Raw genomic sequence first — 25,242 nt, forward strand, 5'->3', positions numbered from 1 at the left:
GTGCAAAACTAATTTAAAAGCCTATGTGGCAACTATCACCTGCTTTACCTGTAGTGTAGAGAGATTATCAAAATAACTGTATAATACTGTACATCAGATTTATTTTTTGTCTGATTCAATTAACCATTAACATTTATCCCTATCATCTGAAAATGTCCGCATTTGGCTACTAAAATTATATAATGACCTCTAAAATCTTTTGTTCACAATAAAACTAGAAAATGTTTTCAATATAATTTCCATTCTGGCAGATTTTGAATTTCTACTCATCTGTTCATCCCACTTTCTTGCTAATATTTTTTCTCATTTGGAAGACTGTAGTGTATAAGCAAGGAAATATCATTTCAGTCTATAAAACATCTGCCTTTCTTCAGGTACCCATAGTTGTCTAGCTAACACAGTAATAGAGCCTGCCAATCGTGACTGTGACTTGTGACAGTCATAAAGCAAATCGTCACATGACCAACACATTATTATAATCTTTTTTGTGACAGTCATGAAGTGACTACTGAAGCCATAACCCATGGTTCGGTATAGGTCAGTTTTGCCAAAACTCAGAAGTAAATGCTGGGTGTTGGCAAAATTGTTATAAAATGTGGTCAAGGGACTACAGGTAGCTGCAAATGGCTGTAAATGTGGCCTGGCTGCCAAGTGCTCAAGGTGTGATCACATGACTTCAGTTTCCCCAAATGCTGGAACTTTGAACAGTCACTAAGCAACCAGCCATAAGTTGAGGACTATCCTCTTAGTCTTTTAATGTTCCATGACACAATTTGTAATTTCAATTTCTAAGGCAAATTCCCTTGTCAATGACTCTAGATGGTTTTTGAGAGATTCACAATAGTTACTGTAATAACAATAAACATGATAAAAGGATGAGTGAAGGAGAAGAAAGCAAACTCAATTACCTCTCAATTAGCAGATTCATTTACCATCCCAATCTATACAAAGTCAGACCTTTTTTAAGGAAAAGCATGGTCAAGGCCATATGTGATTATAATTTTTTAAAAGCCCTACTTGTATTATTTATTAGAGAGGCAATTGGACTAAAAGTTATGTCCAGTTTGGATTAGACATAATCAAAAATCCAAATAATTGAGCCTTCCTAGCATATCCAATTATATAATTAATTCAGTATAACTAAGCTCATTATTTAAAAAACACACCTATCAAAACTAGTTTAGAAAAAAATGTAATATAAATAATTATCATTATTAATTTTTTTATTTAAACAGATTAAACACATTTACATTAAATTTATTAAAAATAAAAAAGAATAAAAATATGTAACAAAGCTATCATATTCAAGACTGTTAACAAAACTACTCATCAAAAACCTTAAATAAAATTTTTAAAGGCATGGCACTGTGACCAAGGAGTCATGGCTTCTCTGTTCTGATGTCTGGTTGATAAAGTAGTCTTCCCTCTGAAATCCAGAGGTCTCTGCTCTCTTGGCTTTTCAGAACGTTGTGCAGATCTGCTTTTTCTTCTATTTCAGGGGTGTTAAACTTGTGGCCTGCGGGCTGGATGCATTACGTGCTGGCTCTGCCCCGCCCGGTTTAGCGAAGGGAAAAAAATCCCCTTATATCACATCATGCCGCCATGAGTTTGACACCCCTGCTCTATTTGTTGGACATGGATGTTAGATGAACCAGAGATATGTGAGATTTACGTTGAGTGTCTGTTATATATTGTCTCAGTTATTGTATTATTATTTTAATTCTGTCTGGTTTATACGGCTTTTTTATTTTTATGTTTATTTTGAATTGTTTTTAGCCAACCATTGTTTTTGGCCAACCAAACTTCATATGTAAAATGGGCAGCCATATACATTTTCTAAATAGCAATAAAAATAAAATCAAAATCGTCATATCAGGTATTCCTAGTGGACACCTGTCAATGATCCATACGTCTCTCTTTTTTTCTGCCTCTGAAGAAGTCAACAAAAAATTTATGTAACCCATCAGTGACCCTCCAGACTAATAAATCATTTATGAGTAGAGTATTGTAGAAGTATTACCTCTAAATGGTTAAAGGCTTGTTTGAGACAATTAACATTATTTTCAGGATTACACAATTACCTCATACCAATTTCTAAGAATATGCCAAATACTGCATGATGCAGAAATAAAGTCCGTAGTGCTTGTCTGATAAGGAGGCAAGCTTGATGAAATTCTTGGTATTTCTAAAAGATAGATCTGGTAACAACATATGCTTCTTTTCCACATAGTCCATATTTGTTGTCATTCTAGCTGCTTATACTGCTTTATCTCAATCAGATCTCCAAAGAAAGACAGCAGTATCAGAAGATTTTGAAACCCGTATCTTGAAACAACAAGAAGCTGTTAGATTCTGCCAGGGGCAGGGGTCTGCAACCTTAAACACTCAGAGACATTTGGACCAGTTTCCCACAGAAAACACTAGGAGCAACAAAACCTGGATGGGCATGGCCAACTCAATGTCACTCCTACCCAGTCACATGACCCGCCCGTCATCCCTACCCAGGTTTTGTGGCTTTCGGTGTCTTCTGTGGGAAATAAGTCTCTCTCCCTCCCTCTCATTTCTGTTTTTCCTCTCTTTTTCCTCCCTCCCTTTCTTTTTCTTTCTCTCCCCCTTCTCTATTTCTTTCCCTTTTTTTCTCTCTCTCTTTCTCTCCCTCCATCATTTTCTCATATCTCTCTCTATTTGTTTCCCCCCTCCCTCGGTCTGTCTGTCTGCCTCTCTCAGAAAGCTGAGGCTGAGTCGACCCAGCGACCTCTCCTTGGGGCTCTTCATTAATCCTTTTCTTTCTTCTTGGCAACTTTTGGATAATCTGGGCTGGCAGAGGAACGAGCATGAGCCACGGCAATGGCTTCGGTGAAGATGTCCCCCCCCCCACACACAACCCCCTGGCTGGCTGTTGAGGAGCTGGGATAAAACGCATGAGCAAAGATTCCCTCCTCAAGCAAGTGGGGCAGTGCCACTGCCGATGTTGATTGAAAAGTGTCCTTGGGGCAGCTTTAAATCTCGCACAGGGGACTTTTACCACCTAGAGGATGCTTTTCAATCAACTCCACTGGAGAAGTAAAGCTCAGGACAGCGGGAAAAGGGGGCTCACTCCATCGAACGTCACATGCCCATCCCAGAGATCAGGCTTAGAGAAAGCCGGAGAACCTTGCCTAAGACGCTTGCCCGTCAGCCGGTCAACCTCCCCATCCACCCTGGCCACTCACTTGAGGAGGGTATCTCCTGGCCCCACAACTGGCCAGAGGATCATGTGAGGAGGAGTCATCTTCGGCGTGGCTCATGCTCACTCCTCAGCACCTGTCTCCTTTCCATTGTACCCTCCTCCCGATCCCATTCCACCTCACCAGCCCTTGTGTTAGCAAGGTTGGTGTTGGCCATGGCCGTGTTGGGCCAGTGTCTTGGGACAGAGAACAGGTTGTGCGACCAGGTTGGCAGGGAGCCGCAGGAGAGGGGTCAAAGAGCCACATGCAGTTTGGGAGCCTCGGATTGCTGACACCCGGCCTAGGGTATCTGAAATATGACACTAAGTCAGTCTCAAGCAGTTTAAAGCTGCAATTAATTTCTTGTCTGCTTCAAACTTACCTTTTTTATTCTTTTAACTTTAACTTTTATTCTTTTACTTGATTTTGCTCTATTTCCTCTTGATTTTATCAAACTTATGAACAAATTTTGAGAAAAAAACATTAATGTGATAAGAATCTTAAAATAGACTACTTCCTAAGGAATAATATCAGATGAAATTTCAAAGCTACCTGGAATTTCCCAACTGAATTGGGTGTCAGCAAGAGTTGCCACAAAGTGGGACAGAATAAATAGTTTCTGGCTTGAGGCCTTACTCCATAACATAGTGCAATTACAACCTCTCCAGAAGCCAAAGCTGAGATGGTGGCTGTGTTGTAGTAGAAGGGAGAGCCTGCTTCTTAAACTGGAGGCATTCTATCTTCCTAAATATAAAAGAAATTGCAAAAGCAATTGAATTAAATGTTTAGCTTACCAGCTCTCTTCAAGCACAGTCTACAAACTTTAATTCTACACCTGTCAGGGAAAGAGAAATAAACTGCATCTTAGCACATTTCCATTTTATTGCTCAGGAACTATTTAAAAAGGAGAAGGGAATATTAAAGGTATAAGACCGAGGGTATATTCAACTAATAAATGGAAACATAGTTTGTCACACATGATTAAAATTAATTAACTAATGCAAGGTATGCTAGAAAACTGTGCCTCTTTTTATTCCTATAAGTTTTGAATGGGGGAATAAATATAAACACAAATTGTATCTATATCATTGCAAACATTTAGATGACCTTTCTTTTACTGTATAGTTCAAAATTATGAAAGTCATGAATGAAGGAACTTATGACACCTGGCCGAAGTTTGTTTGTTGCAGTGCCCCAGTAGTCATGCAATCAAAATTTGGGCACTTTGCAGTATGCCCACCCCCATCACTGTGAGATGACTGACTCACCACCACCACCATTACTGTGAGCCAAGAGGCCTTGACTGGTACACCCACTGACACCCGAAAAGTTACTACATGCCGGATGGCCTCAGCGAGTTAGGTCCAGTGACACACATGTCTTTTCCCTCTCCATCCACCTCTTTGCTGGTTGACTTCATCCTCCTGTCCAGCTTTGAGAAAGATTGCCTCTCTGGGTTTGAGGGAGATTGTCTTCACTAGCTTTCTAGCTGAGCCTTACTTTGGATAGCTGTGCCTTTTGGCAGATGCAGAGAAAGGGAAAGCAAAGTAGACTCAGGCATGGACAGTGGTGGTGTAGGAGAGGAAAGGTCAGGTTTCTTGGGATGGGGGCAGTGGGGGGGGGGAGGAAGGAAGGCAATATGTGTGTTGATGGGCTTAGCTGGTTGAGGCCATCTGGCCCATGGCAGTTTTCCACATTCCAGTGGCCTTCCAAGCCATTCTCCATCCTGAGGTAGCTCTGCGGTCACTTAATGACCTGTGAGGTAGCTTTAACAACTGCAATGGGGAGAGCTGGGATTGTGGTCATTGAGCAAAGCAACCAGTTACAATGACTTACAACCAAAATTGGGCTCAATTGTGGTTGTAACTCGAGGACTACTTATGGTTTTTCTTTGGAGGAAGACTGCAATAATTATCATGTTGTAGTATCAAAAATGACAAGGATTACAGTAACTAAAGCACTCCAGGATGATAGACTATAGAAAGGCAACCCCACTCACCATTTTAATTATAAAAGTTGTTACATCCTTGGAGTTCCTTTTTGAGCTCTTGCTATTTCTACTAAGAGTGTTTTGACTACAGCTAGCACAAATAAAAATAAGTAATCCCAAATATAGTATTGAGTTTTCATTAAAGCCTTGGTTTTGCCATATAGAAAATAGATATATGGTGTGTCCCCCTCCCCCAATTCTGTGATTCTCTTTTATCCTTTTTGCTCCTGATTCTTCAGAAATTAGAATACCTGGGAATTTTAGCTTTAGTTCCTTCAGGATTTCTGCTGCATGGCTGGAATAATAGGCAGGAAAGAATCTATCTTCCAATTTAATCATGATTTTGAATGAAAATGTCATTTTTTAAGGAATCCCAGAATTCTTCATGATGTGATCAATTGAAGCTGTTTTGTTTTAGGTACCAGGACTTAAATCTGGAAAGAACTGGGCCTTTTGTTCCTTGAATTTGAAATCCATATTGTTTTAGAATATGTACAGTTATTTCCACGAGATACAAATTGCAGTGACATCATTCTAATCTTCAACCTTGATCTGAGCAAAATCCTTAATTTCCCCTTTGTCAGAAAATGGTATAGCTACTGGGGAGGAGGAGCCAATGTCACAACGAGATGGGTGTGGTGGTCTCAATACTCTGAGACCACAGTCAACACTTTTGCCACTGGGTGGTCCAAACAGATCTAAACCGTCCCAAAGAGACGGTGAACAGGAAGAATACGTCTTGCTGATCTCGGGATACCACAAAATCCTCAAAAGAAGTTCTTCAAGCCAGTGACAAAAAATCCAGCCAAGACTTACAAAGTCGGGGCGGCTCCAAAACAGAAGGATACGGAAAGAGAAAGTGTTTCCAGCTGGTGAGGAATTTTTATTGTTTTTAAAAAAGAGACTGCCTATAAAAACTCAAAAAACAATTTAAATTAAAGAATAGAAGAATCAAGCAGCGGAATTGAATTTGGAATGGTTTTGGACAGTGGTTATCTTTTTAAATGTTATTTACATGGATCGAATCTATGCAAACCTTTTGAAACTGATGGATTAAGTTTTCTTCTTCTACCTTCTCTTTGTGACTCTGTAATTTGCAGACAAAAGTTTTCCTCTTTTGAATTGCGAGATGTTTGGCGAGAAAGAAATGCAGAGGAATATGACTTCACCTTTTTTTCTGATAGACATCAATCCCTTTCAAGGATTGATTTTATACTAATTACTAATGATTTACTTTCTAGGGTGAAGAAGACAAAGATTGCGGCGAGGGTTCTTTCGGATCATAACCCAGTTTGGATGGAATTGGGAAGGGTAGTGCAGGCAAGAAGGTCTTGGAGGTTAAATGAAAACTTATTTAGATATGAAAAGTACATTAATGATTGTAAAAAATTGTTATCTGAATACTTTGTTCTCAACATGAATAAGGGTACATCTATGGAATTTGTATGGGATGCAAGCAAAGCGTATATGAGAGGAGTACTGATGAATATAAACAAAATACATAGATATAAACAAGGGCAAAAACGAAAAGAATTGGAAGAGGAAATTAAAGGGAAAGAGTTGGAATTAACATTGAATCCAGGCGATATAAAGGCTAAGGGAGCAATCTCCATATTAAAATCCCAATTTGATATGTTGATTTCTGACCAGGTAGCCACTAGTTTATTATATGCAAAACATAACACTTTCTGTAACGCAAACAAACCCGGCAGGTGGTTGGCTTATCCGATTAGGAAAAAAAAGAAAAATTCGAAATGTATCCAAATTGTGTTATAGAGGGAAGGAGGTGTTTCAACAGGAGGATATTCAAAAGGCATTTCGGGAATTTTTTACAGAATTGTACAAAGGGGACAAAATAAGGGGTTTAGACATAGATAAATACTTAGATAAAGAGAAAATACCCCTAGTTAGAGAAGAGTACAGGCAAAAGTTGAACCAACCAATAACCTCTGGGGAAATCCTGCAGGTAATCAAACAACTAAAGTTAGGGAAAGCGCCAGGTACAGATGGCTTGACAGTGGTTTACTATAAAAACTTAGTTAGAAATCAACCCCCCCCTTCACCAAAATGGCCATGCATAGCCTTTAGGAGCTTTGCAGAGTGTTCCTGAAGGCTGGGGGGGGGGGGGGACAAAACGAACAAAAAATGGCCCATTTTTTGCTCATTTCTGCCCTCCCCAGCCCCCTCTTCAAGGCTCCTAAAGGCTATGCATGGCCATTTTGGTGAAGGGGGTGGGGTTTTGAGAGGCAAAAAAATGCTATATTCAGTGTATTTGGCACACCCAGGTTTTCAGCCTCTTTTTTGAGGGAAAAAGATGCGTCTTATATGTCAAAAAATACAGTATATTTGTAGTGTCTGGCAATTCATGAAGTTTTGATTATCCTCTTACGTCTATGTGAGAAAATAACCTCTTACTGGCTTTTCTCTCATGTCATATTTCCTTATTACTATAGCCAAATCCAACATAACTAGAAGAGATATTATCCAGGAGTTTTCCTCTGTTTTCAGTCCTTTTGGTTGTTTTGACTTGCACAGTGGTTTTGTTTACACTCAACTTCCATTTAATTCTTTGCCCTGCTCCGTGAATGGTCCTTTTTCAGAAATCTGCTTTTTTATTCGATTCTTCACCTTCATCATGACAAGCTGTCAGTTTAGCCAGCAATCAGTTTCAAATCTTTTTCCAGCAAGATGTCTCAAAGGGGAAATCATATTTTTCTTGAGTTTCATGCCTTTCGGCCACAACAACTTACCCAATAACTGCATCTATTCAGATAGCAAGTTAGACTAATGGCTTAGTCAGATCCCTGGATCTTCCTGTGTGCCAGAGCGAACTAATGAGCTGTTACTTGTTGGTAAATGTAGCTTACCATGTCATTGTACAAGGCACAATGTCTTTTTCCACCTGAAAGTACCTGAGAAAGAAGCTATAAACAAACAAAAAACATATAGCAGTAGACTTATATACCGCTTCATAGGGCTTTCAGCCCTCTCTAAGCGGTTTACAGAGAGTCAGCATATTGCCCCCAACAATCTGGGTCCTCATTTTACCCACCTCGGAAGGATGGAAGGCAGAGTCAACCCTGAGCCGGTGGGATTTGAACCGCTGAACTGCTGATCTAGCAGTAGCCTGCAGTGCTGCATTTAACCACTGCGCCACCTTGGCTCTTTTGTGTTCCTATAATTAGTTTCTATATGTGTTCCTATAATTAGTTCTATATGACTACTAGTTTCCACACCATGCTAAATTATTTTTTCAATTTTAGTTCAGTGAGTTTATAGGAACCCAATGCTGTCATGTGTAACCTATGGTTTACAGCTCCTCATTATGAGTGAATTCAGCTTGTTTCCCCTCATTAAGCAAGTCACTGAGTCAGCTGCTTGCCTTGAGGTATTTTTCTCTTCCCAACGATGGCAGAATATGACTACTTCATCCTGGCACAGTCTATTACAGTGTTTCTCAACCTCTTCAACTTTTAAGACATATAGGCTTCAATCCCCAGGATTTCCCACTGAGAGTTTAAGTCCAGACATCTGAAAGTAACAATGCTTTTGTATATAGACTACTATGAAATACATAAGATTTGGATATTTTTACATATCATTTTAAATAAATGAGTTTTATGAAAACGATTTATGATTTTTTAATTAATATATTTATGTTATAATTTTTAAGTAATACATTTTGTTGTAAATAGTATTGTATTGCCTTTGTTCCTCAAATAATCCATGCGGATTGACATAGCAAGCTATGTGTCATGTAAAATATGTTTTACATTTAGAAATAGTATTGTCACTACATATATTAAGAGCAGAAACCATGTGTATGTATGTATGTATGTAGAGGGAGAGGGGAGAGAGAGAGAGGGAAAAAAAGAGAAAGAGAGTGCGCTATTAAAGATTTAATGCAATTTGGAAAGTACCAATAATTTTCTGCTTATTTGCTTTGTTTTAATTTTCAATAAACAAATAACACTGAAATTTGCATTTGAAAAGTCCCTTTCAGAACTCCCATTATTGTAAGAAGCCATTGCAAAATTATTCGAAGCCCAATATTATATTCTGAATTATAATTAAAGTTATACATTACATATGCAAGGAAATTGAAGAACTATCCATAAAGAATACTTATAGTGGAAAAAAAAACTTTTTTTCTTTCTCATGCTCTCCCACATTCTCTATTCTATCTTTTTTGTGCCTGATGCCAAAAAACTGAAGCAGGATCACAAATGGTTAGTATTTGGATGGCAGCCTCTCGGATACTTCCAGTGCTTTTGGTTAGAGTAGGAAGTAGAAAAACGTTGTGGAAGAATATAGTGGTAAACCCTTCTATACTGTTTGACAAAACAACATGGATGTGCCTGTGTAATAACTGAGAGTTGAGCTTGACTCAAGGGAGACTACCTTCTCCTCAGAAAGGGACTTGTTTTTATTACTCTCCAAGTACGATGTTATAAATAAATGATAAGCAAAGCAAACATGTTCTTGGGATGTCAGTTACTCTATAATTATATGCATATCTCAGATTTCAAGATCATAGAATTATCAGGCCAGAATAATCGCACAAGCAACAATATTATACTATACTACACTACACTACTATACTACACTACACACTACATATTATATTATGGACTTTAAAGAATGTACTGTTTCAGCTCTAAATCATTCTATGCTATTGTGAATAGTAATGACAAACATGAGCAATAATATAACTTTATAATTATATATAAAGAATTCTCCAGGAGTTATTAGATTATATTTTGGAGAGTAACATTCTTACTTCTATGTGCAAATTCCCATCAGTTTTGAATGAGCAAATATGTAATCTCATGTGCTAAATAATTTTGATAAACTACGAAAGTTATTGCCTTCCTTACAACAGATCCTTGAAGAATTAAATTCCTTTTAGATGCATAGCTAAAGATAAACATTGCATACCACCATGCACATTCCTAGTGCAAACATATGGTTGTGCTTCTGCAAGAGATATGCTATGGGAAAGAGCTTCTGTAAGATTCAAGCTGCACTACATTTGTGTCACATTCATTCCAAAAATGTATGTAGATCATAAGATTGATATTCCTCACCAGTACATGGTTATATAGCAACAAGGCTGTTTCAGCAAATAGGTATTCAAATGTTATGAAGTTTCTGTTGTGTATTTCACAAATGTTGTGAATTTTCTGTTGTGAAAAACAGAAAATTATGGGGAGAAAATATGAAGTCATTATAATGTTTCACCCTCCATTTATGTTTTAATTAGTATACAAGAGCCCTTTCTGCTCTTCTCTCAAAATTGTGTAATTTATGTCACAACAGTTTCTGACATAAAATATTGAAACCATGTCCACACTTATAATTAAGAAGAAGAAGAGGAGAATCCATATCCATAGTTAGCATCATAGTAGTGGGAATCTAATTCCCTGGTCTTTCTGGTTAAATTCCAATACTTTATTCTCTATATCAAAGATATCTTGCAGATGGTTGACAATCACCACTGTGACAATCAAATACAGAAAGATGACTGTTGAACCTGATCTGCGATTATAACATTACATTTGGCTTTACACACAGAGAGACACACACAGACACACACACACCTTTACATTAGAAAGCCATGAATAGAGCTGCTTTAATTTACAGAACAAAGAAAATCTTGAAACAGTCCATTGAGACCCCAGGCAATGTTCAAATCATGAAGGGGATGGAGAGAACCCCCCCCCCCAGCACTCCTCCTCACCATAGCAATACTTAGGGTTTTTGTAGAATGCTAATTTGCTCTGGCAACAGAGAACTGGAATATATCCTAATTTTATTACAACTCATCACGCACAAACAGTTAAGTCCAGTTTTTGTCCAGTTAAGTCTGGTTTCCTTCTGATTTATCAGATTGGATTAATTTGCAAGTTAACCAACTCAAGTAAACAAACAGGATTTGTTTTTGCTGAAATGTTGTACTACAAGTCTAGGATTTACAGCTGTTCATTACTAATTTGCTATGTGAAGCAGTTAAAAGATAAGATATGAACTGTCTCCAAGCTTCCAATGTTGCAACTTCTTGATAATGCTGCTTGACTGTTGCCAAAGACATAGAATATAAAGACCAGATGTACATCCTTGTCAAGAAAATGTGTAGCTATTATTTTCCACTATCTTTTAATAATTCATGCTATTGTAGATCACTGTTTATTAACCTTGGCAACTTGCAGATGTGTGGACTTCAACTGTCATGCTGCCTAAGGAAGTCTGGGAATTGAAGACCCCCCCCCACTTCAAACTGTCAAGGTTGAGAAACACTTCTGTAAACTATAAGTGTTTTAATAAACATTTGCAACAAAAAATAATGCATAAAAGTACAGCTAGTCCTTGTCTTTCTACTGTTTTTCACACTTACAACCGTTGCAGAATCCCATGGTCACGTCATCAAAATTAAAACACTTGGTAAGTGGCATGTATTTATGAGTTGCAGTGTGCTGGGGTCAGAGGTGGTATTCAGCCGGTTTGGGCCGGTTTGGGTGAACCGATAGCTCCGACAATCAGTTGGCCTCCTCGCTCCCACTCTAACCTGTCCTTTATTTCTTGGTTTCTACCTCATCTCAATCCTGCGGCACAGCTGATCCCCCCCTTGCTGCTTTACTTACCATTGCTGATTTGGAAGGTAAACAGCTGAGCTTCTAAATGCTCCATTTTCAGTGCTGCGCTCAAGCGTTTTAAGATGCACACAAAGCCTGCGCTCACCAAACAGATTGTTAAACCGACAGCACTCCACCACTAGCTGGGGTCATATGATCACCTTTTGCAACCTTCTGACAAGCAAAGTCAATGTGGAAGTCAGATTCACTTAACAACTGTGTTACTAACATAACTGCAGTGATTCACTTAACAACTATGGCAAGAATGGTTGAAAAATGGGGCAAAACTCACTTAACAACTGTCTTGCTTAGTAATGGAAATATTGGGCTCAATTGTGGTTGTAAGTTGAGGACTACCTATATACATTCATTCAAAACTTTCTGTAAATTCTGTATGAATAGAACGCAATTGTAACTTAAAAGTACCTTAGAAGCATCAAAGTACCAGATGTTTTAAGCTTTTATGTACCAAAATAAATGGATGTTTACATTTTTGTTCTTCATGATTTATTTAGAAATATTTCTTTAATGTTCCTATATTTTGTACATTTATATTACTCCCTATTTTCCAAAGAATTCAAGTGGTTTTATTCCCATCCTATATTGTACCCATTACAATTTTAACAGAGGCAGATTTTCTATTCCTAACTCAACATTCTGACCCATTTCTAATGGCTTTGTGCTTGTAATATTGGTTTTGATATTTGCTAAAACCTTGGTTTTTTTTCTAAGCCCTAGAACCACTAACCAGAGCAAAATACAACTAAACAAGTCAGGTGAGCAGACAGACATGCATTAAGGATATGATAAAGATATATTATGCTAGGAACAGGATACATGGTTATAGAAGCAAATTCCCAAGCCCTTAAACACACAATTGCAGCTAGATTTATCATACCTCAAAATTTATGTTCATGCCATCCTTTATTGCACTATATTGGTTTTTCCTGTTGGAAAACCGTGTGCAACACTAAGAAAAAAATAAATGAGATTGAGATAAGAAACCTCTGACTTACTTATGGTCCACCAAATAAATTGCAAAACTTTAGCCTTAAGTAAGGCTAAATTGCAAAACTTTAGCCTTAAGTCTTACTCTTATTAGACAAGAGTAAAATATCTCACAAATTTTCCCTGCATATACATGAAACTAGGCTATAATTTAGAAACGTTATAATTTAGAATTTAGAAACATTAAAGTCATGATATTAGGCAACAGCTGACCTACTCGAAAAGATATTTTCCACCACGAAATATATGTTGATCTTTTTTGTTACTCTCCATCTTTTGATTCTGTCCAAGGACAAAAAAAAGAGGGGGGGGGAGCCTGTAATGGTATGATATTTAAGGCTTTCTCACTGTAAACAATTTAAGGACTGTTGTCCAAGCTAACTCATTATGAAAACAATTATTCTTTAGATATATCTGGGGAGGGGAGGGGGTTTACAGAAAGTAATTTAATAAACTACACCTACTGGTTGAGCATCTGAGTGAATCCAGAACCGGCAGGAGAAAAGTGAAATCAGACACACTTGTTGCTAGGACTTTCCAGTTCCTCCTAAGCCCATTCCTTGTTTCCAAACTATTATAGCATCTTTCTGTCAGGTTAAATTATTGGAAAATTGAGGGTGGATCGGCGGGCGGGAGACAATCAGGGAGGATATCTGTACTGCACTGGCAAGAACTTCGCCAAGGCTTGGATGGAGGGTGGGAAGGAAGGAAACACGAAAACGGAAGACTCGCTGTTTCGGACCGTTGAGAGAAAGCCAAGTATCCACGGAGGAAGGTTATAAACAGAAAAGAAGAAGAAAGAAAAAGGCCCGGAAGACGCGCCGGGGTTAAGAGCTTAGGGTGGGAAGCGTCTGCGAGGAGCCCTCGCCTGCCCGGTCACTCACCATATCGTAGACGTTGAGGACTACCAGCTGGTTCGCCATCCTTTCTCCTTTCAAACGCGGGTTCCTCTCAGGCCGAGGACGGCGGCGGCCTCAGGGCGCTCGCGGGCGGATGCCGCCTTTTCGCCCTGCCTCTTGCGGAGGAGTGTGAGGAGGTGGAGGAGGCTGCCAGCCGCATGGAGCCGCCTCAGTGCGGGGAAAGGGAAGCCGGGGCTGCACGACCAGGAATCGCGCTCGCGCCAAGCGAGGCAGAGAGAGAGAGAGAGAGAGAGAGAGAGAGAGAGCCTCGAGCGGGTCCCGGCCGGCACGACTCCGCCTCTCCTCTTGCTTCTGGGACCTGGCTGGTCTGACCCGACCGGCCTGTCTTTAGGCGAGAGATCGCGGCAGTAAACCTTCCTCGAGGATTAGCTGCGTGGCCCCCTTCCACCTCGGTCCCAGCGTTGCAAGAGATACTCTCAAGCCAGCCGCACCTTCCACTTGGGGGCAAATGGACGCCAAACTACAATTCCCAGCATACACTACAGCAGGAACCCAAGCCCCAGAATGGCGGGCTCCTCGATAGGTGAAATACGAATTCTATTACCCGCATTCCACTTTGTCAGAGGAAAAGGCTTGGAATGTTTAAGGGTTCGCTGCAACTTGAGCTGTTTTCAGTGAAATACAATATAATGCTGCTGTGTAATTCCATATTGCAAAGATATGTAAGGATCACGACTGATCAACCTTAAGAGTTCAACCTTGCCGTCACGTGTTATGTCGATAACTAAGTAACGTGAGGTGGTGTTTACTCTTGAGACTAGATTAAGGTGACCAGACGTCCCGCTTTTGGCGGGACACACCCGCCTTCCAACGCATTTTCCCGCGTCCCGCCCGCCTTTTTAAAAGGCACGCTTTTTTGGGCGCTCGCAGCTCCCGCCCATCAGCTGCTAGCTTGCTGGGCTGGCTCATCGTTTTGTTCTCTATCCTACCGATGAGCCAGCCCAGCAAGCTAGCAGCTGATGGGCGGGAGCTGCGAGCGCCAAAAAAAGTGTGCTTTTACCTACCTACAAATTTAAGCCAGCCCAGCCTGCCCGCTCACTGATTGGATTGGCCTGGACTCCAGCCAATCAGTGAGCTGGCTGGGATTGGAAATTTTCAGCACGTCTGCGCGAGTCTCCATTTCCTTTCACCAAAAGACGAAAGAGGTTGCAGCTGCGCTGACTGGTGAGTATTAAGAGCCGCGAGCGGATGGTGTGAGATCGCCGCCCGGTAGCCGCCAGAAGCCGCTCCCGGCCGCGGGCCCCTGCCCTGCCGCGTCCAGCGTGTCAGCAAGCGGGTTGCCCGCCCGCCTAGCGGCGTTGCCCACATGCACGTGGATTCAAGAAATCTGGCTGGATCCTTTGAATCCCCGTGCGTGTGGGCAATGCAGTTTGCGGGGGAGGGGAGCTTCGCTTGAGATGACCATGCTATGCCCTTCATAGCCTGGTCCTCCCAAGCAGAGCCTGCCTAGCTGCCTTGCGCACACACGCGGGGATTCAAGAAATCCGGCTGGATCCTTTGAATCCCCGCGCGTGTGGGCAATGCAGTTTGCGGGGGAGGGGAGCTTCGCTTGAGATGACCATGCTATGCCCTCCATAGCCTGGTCCTCCCAAGCAGAGCCTGCCTAGCTGTCTTGTGCACACACGCGGGGATTCAAGAAATCCGGCTGGATCCTTTGAATCCCCGCGCGTGTGGGCAATGCAGTTTGCGGGGGAGGGGAGCTTCGCTTGAGATGACCATGCTATGCCCTTCATAGCCTGGTCCTCCCAAGCAGAGCCTGCCTAGCTGCCTTGCGCACACACGCGGGGATTCAAGAAATCCGGCTGGATCCTTTGAATCCCCGCGCGTGTGGGCAATGCAGTTTGCGGGGGAGGGGAGCTTCGCTTGAGATGACCATGCTATGCCCTCCATAGCCTGGTCCTCCCAAGCAGAGCCTGCCTAGCTGCCTTGCGCACACACGCGGGGATTCAAGAAATCCGGCTGGATCCTTTGAATCCCCGCGCGTGTGGGCAATGCAGTTTGCGGGGGAGGGGAGCTTCGCTTGAGATGACCATGCTATGCCCTCCATAGCCTGGTCCTCCCAAGCAGAGCCTGCCTAGCTGCCTTGCGCACACACGCGGGGATTCAAGAAATCCGGCTGGATCCTTTGAATCCCCGCGCGTGTGGGCAATGCAGTTTGTGGGGGAGGGGAGCTTCGCTTGAGATGACCATGCTATGCCCTCCATAGCCTGGTCCTCCCAAGCAGAGCCTGCCTAGCTGCCTTGCACACACGCGGGGATTCAAGAAATCCGGCTGGATACTAGTCTCCGTGGAGAGCTTGGCAGGCAGCTGGCTGGACTTCTAAGAGGTGGGGGGGAGGAGCGGCAGCTCCTTGAAATGGAAAAAGGCTTGCTTCCTCCCCCTCCCCCAAATGAGACCGGGCTCCCAGCAGCGATTTGCCATTTGAGAGAGAGAGAGAGAGAGAGGAAGGGGGAGAACACGAGTGTGTGTATCCCTCCTTCCTTCAGCCCAACACTCTAGCCCGGCTTGGCTCCCGCTTCGTCTGTCCTGCCTCTTCGCTTCTCTGTTTGATTGTTGAAAGTGGGAGCCAAACCGGGTCATTCCTTCCAAGAGGCAAGTTTCCCATTGATTGAATGGCTCGCTGCCCTAGACCCTCTGCAGTCCCTCTCGTCTGGCCAGAATGCCAGCAAGAGTGTTGGGCTGAAGGAAGGAGGGATACACACACTCATGTTCTCCCCCTCCCTCCCTCCCTCCCTCCTTCCCCAGCCAGTCCCATGCCTGGCAACAGATTCGTATTTCTGATGATAGTTTGAAATGGTGACAGTATAAATTATTGCTGGTGTAATACTTAACAATGGTTTTTAAGGATTTCTTTTATTTATAGAATACCTTTTTTATTATTTTGGGGGGATTTTTACTTTTAAATTGTTTATAAAATGTATTTACTACAAGAAATGTTCCTTTTTGCAAATGTGATCTTTGCAAATCTTTGTGATGCAATATGTTCAGACCAGGTTTATGTGTCTCAAAGTGGCTGCTATTCTATGGGCAGGCCAGGTTGGTGCAAGGCAGCTTTGCCAGATTTGGTGTGTTTCACCCTCATTGAATTTTATATCGTATAAAGAATGGAAGGAGGAAGGAAGAGAAAAAAGGAGGAAGGGAGTGAGTGAGGAAAGAAGAGGATGGAAGGAGGGAGGAAGGAAGGAAGAGAGGGAAAGAGCAGAAGACAGATAAGGTGAAGGTAGATAAGCAAGAGGAATGAAGGAAGAAGTGAGGAGTCTCGAGGAGGGGGAAAACATTTAGTGACCAAAGTTACAATGGCATTGAAAAAAGTGACTGATGACCATTTTTCACACTTAGCGACCATTTTCACACTTAGCGACCGTTGTGGCATCCTCATGGTTACGCGATCAAAATGTTGATGTTTGGCAACAGATTCGTATTTCTGATGATAGTTTGAAATGGTGACAGTATAAATTATTGCTGGTGTAATACTTAACAATGGTTTTTAAGGATTTCTTTTATTTATAGAATACCTTTTTTATTATTTTGGGGGGATTTTTACTTTTAAATTGTTTATAAAATGTATTTACTACAAGAAATGTTCCTTTTTGCAAATGTGATCTTTGCAAATCTTTGTGATGCAATATGTTCAGACCAGGTTTATGTGTCTCAAAGTGGCTGCTATTCTATGGGCAGGCCAGGTTGGTGCAAGGCAGCTTTGCCAGACTTGGTGTGTTTCACCCTCATTGAATTTTATATCGTATAAAGAATGGAAGGAGGAAGGAAGAGAAAAAAGGAGGAAGGGAGTGAGTGAGGAAAGAAGAGGATGGAAGGAGGGAGGAAGGAAGGAAGAGAGGGAAAGAGCAGAAGACAGATAAGGTGAAGGTAGATAAGTAAGAGGAATGAAGGAAGAAGTGAGGAGTCTCGAGGAGGGGGAAAACATTTAGTGACCAAAGTTACAATGGCATTGAAAAAAGTGACTGATGACCATTTTTCACACTTAGCGACCGTTGCGACCATTTTTCACACTTAGCGACCGTTGCAACCATTTTTCACACTTAGCGACCGTTGCAGCATCCTCATGATCACGTGATCAAAATTTTGTTTGGCAACAGATTCGTATTTATGCTGGTTTCAGTGTCCTGGGGTGACCTTTTGACAAAAAAAATTTTTTTAATCAAGCCCCCCCCCCCCCCCCTCAAGGGTGTCCCTCTTTTCCAATCTGAAAATCTGGTCACCTTAGACTAGATAACTAGAGTTCCCAACTCTTGAGAAACAGAATATTTTGCCAGAACAGATTTCATATTTTTCATTAGCTGAGACTTCCAAGGAGCTTAGAATGATAAAGGATACTGAGTCCAAAACCCTGAAGTGAATTCAAATTCTTGTGCAAAATAATTAAAGTCCTAGATACGGAAAATTATTATTTTTTCTTTCAGCAGTACACAATATATGAAGATAAAGGTGCAGTAGCTATTGTTAATTCGAGGTCCAAAGCCTTTGCCAATCTACAAATCATTCTGAAATCTATCAATACCTATCTTGTAAACATTCATTCACAGATTCCTCATGCCCATTTACTGCAGGTTATTTGGCCTGATGTGGGGAAAATAGGAGATGTGTTAGATATATTTGCTGCTTCAAGTTATTTGTGAAAATAACAAAGGTGGGATATAAATAAATAAACAGTATAACTCCTAGTACCTAGAATAGACAAGGTAGAAGATGCTGCTTAAAAAAGTCGCTGCCAATGCTCACTCCTACCAACTGCCTTCTCAATACTTGTTTCTTTTCTGCCTATCTCAGGTACAGAGATACTTGGAAGAACAAAGTTGTAGTTCCAATTATGGTGGAATTATTCTGCTGCTGCTGCTACAAAAAAAAAAAAAACTTTGTGCTTTGAGTTTGGACATATTTGGCCTTTGCCCGCTGACAGGTTTGTGGACTTATCCAATGAAAATATTACTGCCTGTCTTTCATCACAGAAATAGTACTATACAATGGTACCTAGGTAATCAATGCACTTTTGATGTGAAAAAATTTGTCCCGGTATTCATCGGCTGTATAGTAATCAACGCATAAGCTATAATTTGTCAGTGTCACTGCCTTGTGACTCATTATATGATTCCTTTTGGGAAAAGTTTGTTTGATAATCAGTGTTTTTTGTACTCCTAGCATCTTCTGAAACCAATTAAAATTTTATTTATTTATTTATTTGTCTTGTATGCCGCCCACTCCCGGAGGACTCTGGGCGGCTCACAAAAGACAAGGGAAAGGGGGGAACGAGACAAAGACAACATATTAAAAACAAAACCAACATTCACAATTTCTGTGGAAATGAGTACCAAGGTACCGTGTATTTCAAAAAACACTAGAAGGAAGCTCATAATCACCTAGATGTTAAAGAGAAAATATACAAATCTTTATTTTTATAATGACTTTTAAAAATTTCTTTAACATGCATTTCTGTATCCTTAATTGCATGATTTATGGCAAATATCCTTTTACTATTGTTTATCTGAAGGCACGTTCTGACCTGATACTTTCAGCTCTGAAGTAGAAATGTTGAATATTTATGACTGAAATCCTATTTACTTATTTATTAAACAAATTTATATAGCCACATGTTCTGACCCCCTCCTCCGTCCAGTAACAAAAGCCGAGACAAGCTTAACTAGAATGTCCTTTAATAGCAAGACCAAAATCTCGGTGACTGAAAGCCAAGCAAACAAACAGATAAGGACCTTGGCAGCAACTCAGACAAACCTTGGCAGCAATCCAGCCTGCCAAGGTAGTTACAACTCTTTAGTCAATGTGTTGACTTCTGCAAGAGGGCCGTGTGCACCAGCAGTCTTTTTTATAGTCTGGAGAGGAGCCTAATGACCACCAGCTGAGCGCAATTACCTCCTGTAATTGTGTAATTGTTCCAGACTGCCTAGTAGCTCTTCGATGGCATGCATCCAGGAACAACTCACTGCTGGCTTCTGGATCACTCTCCCTTGTCTCCTCCCCACTGGTCCAAGGCTCAGGCACCAACTGGTGGCCAACCAGTCTCTGCGCCCTGCTCAGAGTCGGAACCCTGTCCAGGGTCCTCCACATCCTCCAGAGGCCACTCATAGGGCCCCTCGCTGTCGGAGTCTGGTGGCAGCTCCAGCGGCTCCTGCTAGGCCACAACAGCCACCCAACTCACACATAGGTAACTTAAGGTGGCCTACAACATTTAAAAATCCACTGCATAATAAAAACCCATAAAAATGCCCACCCCACGCCACCCCCATAGCAGCAACACAATCAAATCAACCACTTTATCAACTCTATCACTACTTGTGCTCCCAGGATCACTGATGAAACCATGTTTTTAGGGCCTTGTGAGTTTCATTCATGAAGTACTAATAATGTGCTCTGGAGGTTGTACAGTTCTCTTTGGTACAAAATGTGGAATTTCCCTTTAGTATTTATGGATTGAAACCAGGTCATTTAATAAGCTATGCTCTCTAGTATAATGGTTAAAAATGTTGGGAGAGACGCAAAGGGACCCATGTCCACCATCAACTTTGAAAGCTAAAATGACACTAGGACAACCATTCTCTCCAAGCCCATTCTTTCCTACATCAACCTATGTCACAAGCTTGTTATGGGGACTAGGAAGAGGCAATATTATTTTGTGTTATCTTAAATTCCTGAAAAATAGGGTATATACTGTATATGCCTCAAATAAGTAAATGCCCATTATTTGGTACATTGATTTATCATTTAAATTTCTAGGATTGCTCAATTATCAATTCTCTATGGCTTACAGAGATTAACAACTGAAAAATAACACAAAACCACAAATAAAAGATTATGGTAGGTACAGGAGAGTGAATTTAGCACTTACATCATGCTCACCTTCTCTAAGAGGTATAAGCTCCATCCTAGACCAGGGTCTAGGCAAAGAGCTAGGTCTTCTAGAATCTTTTGAAGAACAGATATGGTGTATATAATATTCTAAATACATATGCTTCTTTTAACTTAGCATAGTCATAACTGTACAGACACATTCATGTCATTTCTTGGTAGCAGCAGAGAAAGTGTTTTCCTTGCCTTTGTAGGGAACCTTTTTGAACTTCCAGTCTAGCATATATCTCTGGGTTTTCCTGGCCTCCCATTCAAATAGCATATGTTCTGGCTTAGATATATTACAAAGATAGTAAAATACATCTGTAAAGCGATAAATACTATGGACTTATATTTTACTTAAAATGCTGACAACACTCAATCAGTCAACTGAATTTTATTTTGACCTTTTTATCGACATTTACATATTGTAAATGGCAGACAATTTGACATATATTAAAATGAGGTTAAATATTCTTTATTGCGTTAAATTGGACTACTTTTCTTATTTTAAATTGACTTCAAACACTTCCTTTCGGCAACATGGAAAAGATGTATCTACGTTACCACCTAATGACAATTATTTACTGCACATAGTAATATAGCCTTTCCATTTATACTAGTTATCCTTTATGGTAGTACTTCTGTTAAAGAATGGGAAGGTATATTAAGAAAAGATAGGAAAAGTTAGAAAAGTTAGAAAAATAAATTATGGTTGCCTTGTCCTAAGTATTCTCCTTAGTATTCTCTAAATGCATAGGTAATAATCTGGGAATTTAAATTTAAAGTTTTGAAGGGTGCTGTGGATGGTAAAAGATGATCTATGCAGGCAAAATATGTCAAAGTTTAAAATCCACAATAATAATAATTAAAGGTATTTTTAAGATTGTATTAACTTCCGGAAAAGTAAAAAGTTGAACAATATTTTTTCTTATAAGTTAAACATAGAAATTCACTGAAAATATTATTTCATCTAATGTGATAAATCAATATTTCTTCTGATCTTATGCTTTTTCTTCAGTGGCAGTTGGCCTAAGTGACTTCAGGGGATCAACAAAAGGGAATGCTCGGAATGTCTTCACATATCTGAAGTAGCTGAAGATGAGGAATGCCCAAAATAAAGTCAATAGCAAGATGTTCCAACCGGCAATATGAATCCAATTTGGTCTGGAAAATAATATAATTTGTACTTTTAAAAAACTGATTAAATGTAACAAAAGTAGCATATAAAGCACATTTCATTTCATTTCATTTCATTTTTTTTTTTCATTTTCATTTATTAAAATTTATAGGCCGCCCTTTTCCCTGAGGGGACTCAGGGCGGCTTACAATCACAAGGGAAGGGGGTGCAGTATCAAAAGACAAAACAAAATGTGAACAAAGAAAAAAATAATAAAACACAACTTTCATTCAGCAATCAACACTCGGGCGGGTAACTTGGAAACCTATCCCCAGGCCTGCTGGGAGAGCCAGATCTTGAGGGCTGCGCGGAAGGTCTGGATGGTGGTGAGGGTACGAATCTCAACGGGGAGATCGTTCCACAGGGTCGGAGCTGCAACAGAAAAGGCTCTCCTCCGTGTAGTCGCCAGTCGACATTGACTGGCAGATGGAATTCGGAGGAGGCCCAGTCTGTGCGATCTAATTGGTCGAAGGGAGGTAATCGGCAGGAGGCGGTCTCTCAAGTACCCAGATCCACTACCATGGAGTGCTTTAAAGGTGGTCATCAGTACCCTGAAGCGCACCCGGAGACCGACAGGTAGCCAGTGCAGCTCGCGGAGGATGGGTGTAACGTGGGCGAACCGCGGTGCGCCCACTATCACTCGCGCGGCTGCATTCTGGACTAACTGTAGTCGCCGGATGCACTTCAAGGGCAACCCCATGTAGAGCCCATTGCAGTATTCCAGCCTAGAGATCACAAGGGCTCGAGTGACTGTTGCGAGAGCCTCCCGGTCTAGGTAGGGCCGCAACTGGCGGACCAGGCGAACCTGGGCAAATGCCCCCCTGGTCACAGCTGACAGCTGGTAGTCAAAAGTCAGCTGTGGGTCCAGGAGGACTCCTAAGTTGCGGACCCTATCTGAGGGGTATAAAATTTGACCCCCCAGCCTAAGAGTTGGTACATTAGTCAAATTGTTGGGAGGGAAACACAACAGCCACTCGGTGTTGTGATTATATTCATAAATAAACATAGTTTATTTATGAATATAATCAGAGCAATTAAAATATTAAAGGAGAGGAGACAGTAATTTTTTGGTGCATTCATAAGTTGTTGTGTAATACCTACCATTTCCAGAAAGATAATTTAGTCTTTTACAATAAGAACAGTTAGATTTTGTTTCATCTATTGCCAGCTAAACCCAGAGAAGAAAGAAGTGGAAATCTCAACTTAACTGGAGATGAAATATCAAACACGCTTAATTGCAAAAACTTTTCAATCAATGACAATGAATAGTCAACTAACTTCAAAGTACAGGTAGTCCTGCACAAACAACTTGTTGCTTAGCAATTGTTTGAAGTTACTAGAGACATCCCCAGGGCTACTTGCAGCCAGAATTCAAAGTTCCAGTGGCTCTCCCCTCCTCCTCCTAAGTCACATATTTTGGGCACTTGGAAATTGCCCTGAATTTACAATGTCCTGCAGTCATACTACCATGATGTATGACTTTTTTGTTGGAAACCAGCATTTATTCCAACTTCTAGCAAACCCCCCTCCCGCTCATTATGGACAATGGATTTGCTTAACGAATGCCATGTAAACTTAACAACTGCAGCCTTCACTTCATGACCTCCACACTTGCCTAACTGCTGCAAAAAGGTTATAAAATTGGGTGTGGTCTTATGATGACATGCCTAATGACCAGCATAATTTATAACCATAATTCCAGGCTCACGTATGATCGTAAGTGGATGACTACCTATTTCAAAACCTATCTTCTAATAGACATATTTGTTTCTGGCTCCATTGGTAATATTAGATCAGAAAACTAGTGACTATATATGCTGCTAGATTTCACCTAGAATATTAAGAAAACATTATCTATAGCCAAGTTCTATAATATAAACATACAACTTGAAAAAGTAAGTCAATTATTTCCAGGCTATAATATCCAGATAAAAAGTCCAGATTAGTGGTTTATAAACATTGCAGAATTTCTCTTATCATTTCCAATTGATACCATCCCAGCATAATCCCATATCCCTCTTAAAACCTCTGGATTACAATCCTTTCTAGAGATACACAGATCTAAAATGCCTTCTCAACACAAACCCTGCATATTCCCTAATGTTAACTCCGCTATCATACTATATCAGATCAGGAGATGCTATTATACGATTGAAAAGAATTAACTATTAACATTAAACATTCCTTGATTTATCCATCTTTCAGTATTAAATAAGCAACCATCTTCCTGCACAGCTTCCTGAATTCTACAAAAAGCAAAAAGCTGTTCTCTGCATAAAATAATAAATGGTCATTAACCTGACACATCTATGTTAAGAAATCAATGAGGTCAGCCTTTTCAGCCATTTTGTGCCTGCTTCAAAAGACTTCAAAAGAAAAATGAATTTATCAGGAAGTTCAATTTTATTTCTTGGAACTTGAATTCAGATTTTTTTTAAAAACCTTTAAATATGTACTACACTTAAATACTACATGAATGAACAAAGCAAGTTGTTTCTGTTATCAAAATGGCAGGGAATGGTCAAGGAACATCACTGCTAATTTTTCATGCACTTAAATTTAATATAGTTGTGATAGTCTGTGTTCTAGAAGTTTATTTCTATCTGATCTTGTTTCCAATTTTTGTCTCATTTAACTGAAAATTGAAGAATGAAATTTATTCCTAGGACCTGTAATATGATATAAATGTATCTGAAATACATTTTTCCACGACACCTGTTAGGAAAAGTACATACTAGTATCATAGATGTGTTTTTATGTATTGAATCATTAGATACCAACTCAGCTGTCCTGTCCTGTGTATTATATAATTTTTTAACCTACAGCATATTGAAGTGAATTAAACTGGCAAAACAATATAATTCTAGCGATTTCTGTTTGTAAAATGGTGATAGTTACATCCTGAAGGCATCATTCTTAGGAACTATGTAAGCTTTTGCAAGACACCTAGGAAGACGTATTCATTAATCAGTATCAAAATATATTAATGTATCAATGTATTTAAGTTATTTTATGTTTACATACAAAGAAGTCTTATTAAATTCCTCTAATGTTTTCCACTGAGGCCTTTATAAGCATGCGTGTTGAAATTGTAGCGGTAGGTTCTACCCCAAAAGTTCCAGAAAATTTATTGCAGGACCACAGCTTCCCTATAGCTGTACCTGTTCAGTGACAAGAGACCAAAGCTATTTCATTTCCCCTCTCCCTCAAATTTCATTGGTAATAAAATTAGCTAAAGCCCATTGGCAATTACCTTTCAATAATACCATAGGTCTGGACAGCAAAATATGTAGACAAATTACAAAAACTGAAAGAGAAAATAAATGTATTAATATTTTGATAATATTGTCCTTGTGTTAAATTATAGTAAAAATTAAAATAAATGGAACTATAACAATTCTAAACAATATACAATCCAGGTGATAGAGGTATCTTATTTATTTGCTAA

At 40.2% G+C, this 25,242-nt stretch overlaps 1 protein-coding gene and 1 long non-coding RNA gene across 3 annotated transcripts in view; both read right to left on the reverse strand.

The window, feature by feature from the left end:
• Window positions 1-1,205: 1,205 nt before the first annotated feature.
• LOC148044996 (uncharacterized) lies at window positions 1,206-14,220 on the reverse strand. Of its 2 annotated transcripts, XR_015696970.1 has the most exons (5): window positions 13,721-14,220; window positions 11,838-11,999; window positions 3,759-3,950; window positions 3,589-3,661; window positions 1,206-2,325 (listed from the first exon to the last, which is right to left on the reverse strand). It is a non-coding gene; the product is annotated as an uncharacterized LOC148044996 (long non-coding RNA). The 2 variants fall into 2 exon arrangements; XR_015696969.1 differs by having other exon boundaries at window positions 1,206-3,661.
• Window positions 14,221-20,908: 6,688 nt separating this feature from the next.
• Window positions 20,909-25,242, reverse strand: part of LOC148044997 (cation channel sperm-associated auxiliary subunit epsilon-like) — a 58,407-nt gene continuing 54,073 nt past the window's right edge. The window contains exons 12-13 of the mRNA XM_087718009.1: window positions 25,048-25,101; window positions 20,909-21,781 (exon numbers count right to left, since the gene is read on the reverse strand). Of these exons, the coding sequence (XP_087574135.1) occupies window positions 21,619-21,781; window positions 25,048-25,101 (217 nt within the window). The 3' untranslated portion in view covers window positions 20,909-21,618. The remainder of the gene's footprint in view (window positions 21,782-25,047; window positions 25,102-25,242) is intronic.

Source organism: Thamnophis sirtalis, unplaced genomic scaffold (assembly GCF_051295495.1).
Source record: "Thamnophis sirtalis isolate CommonGarterSnake01/CBP01778 unplaced genomic scaffold, rThaSir2_p1.2 scaffold_6, whole genome shotgun sequence".
Lineage (NCBI taxonomy): Eukaryota > Metazoa > Chordata > Lepidosauria > Squamata > Natricidae > Thamnophis > Thamnophis sirtalis.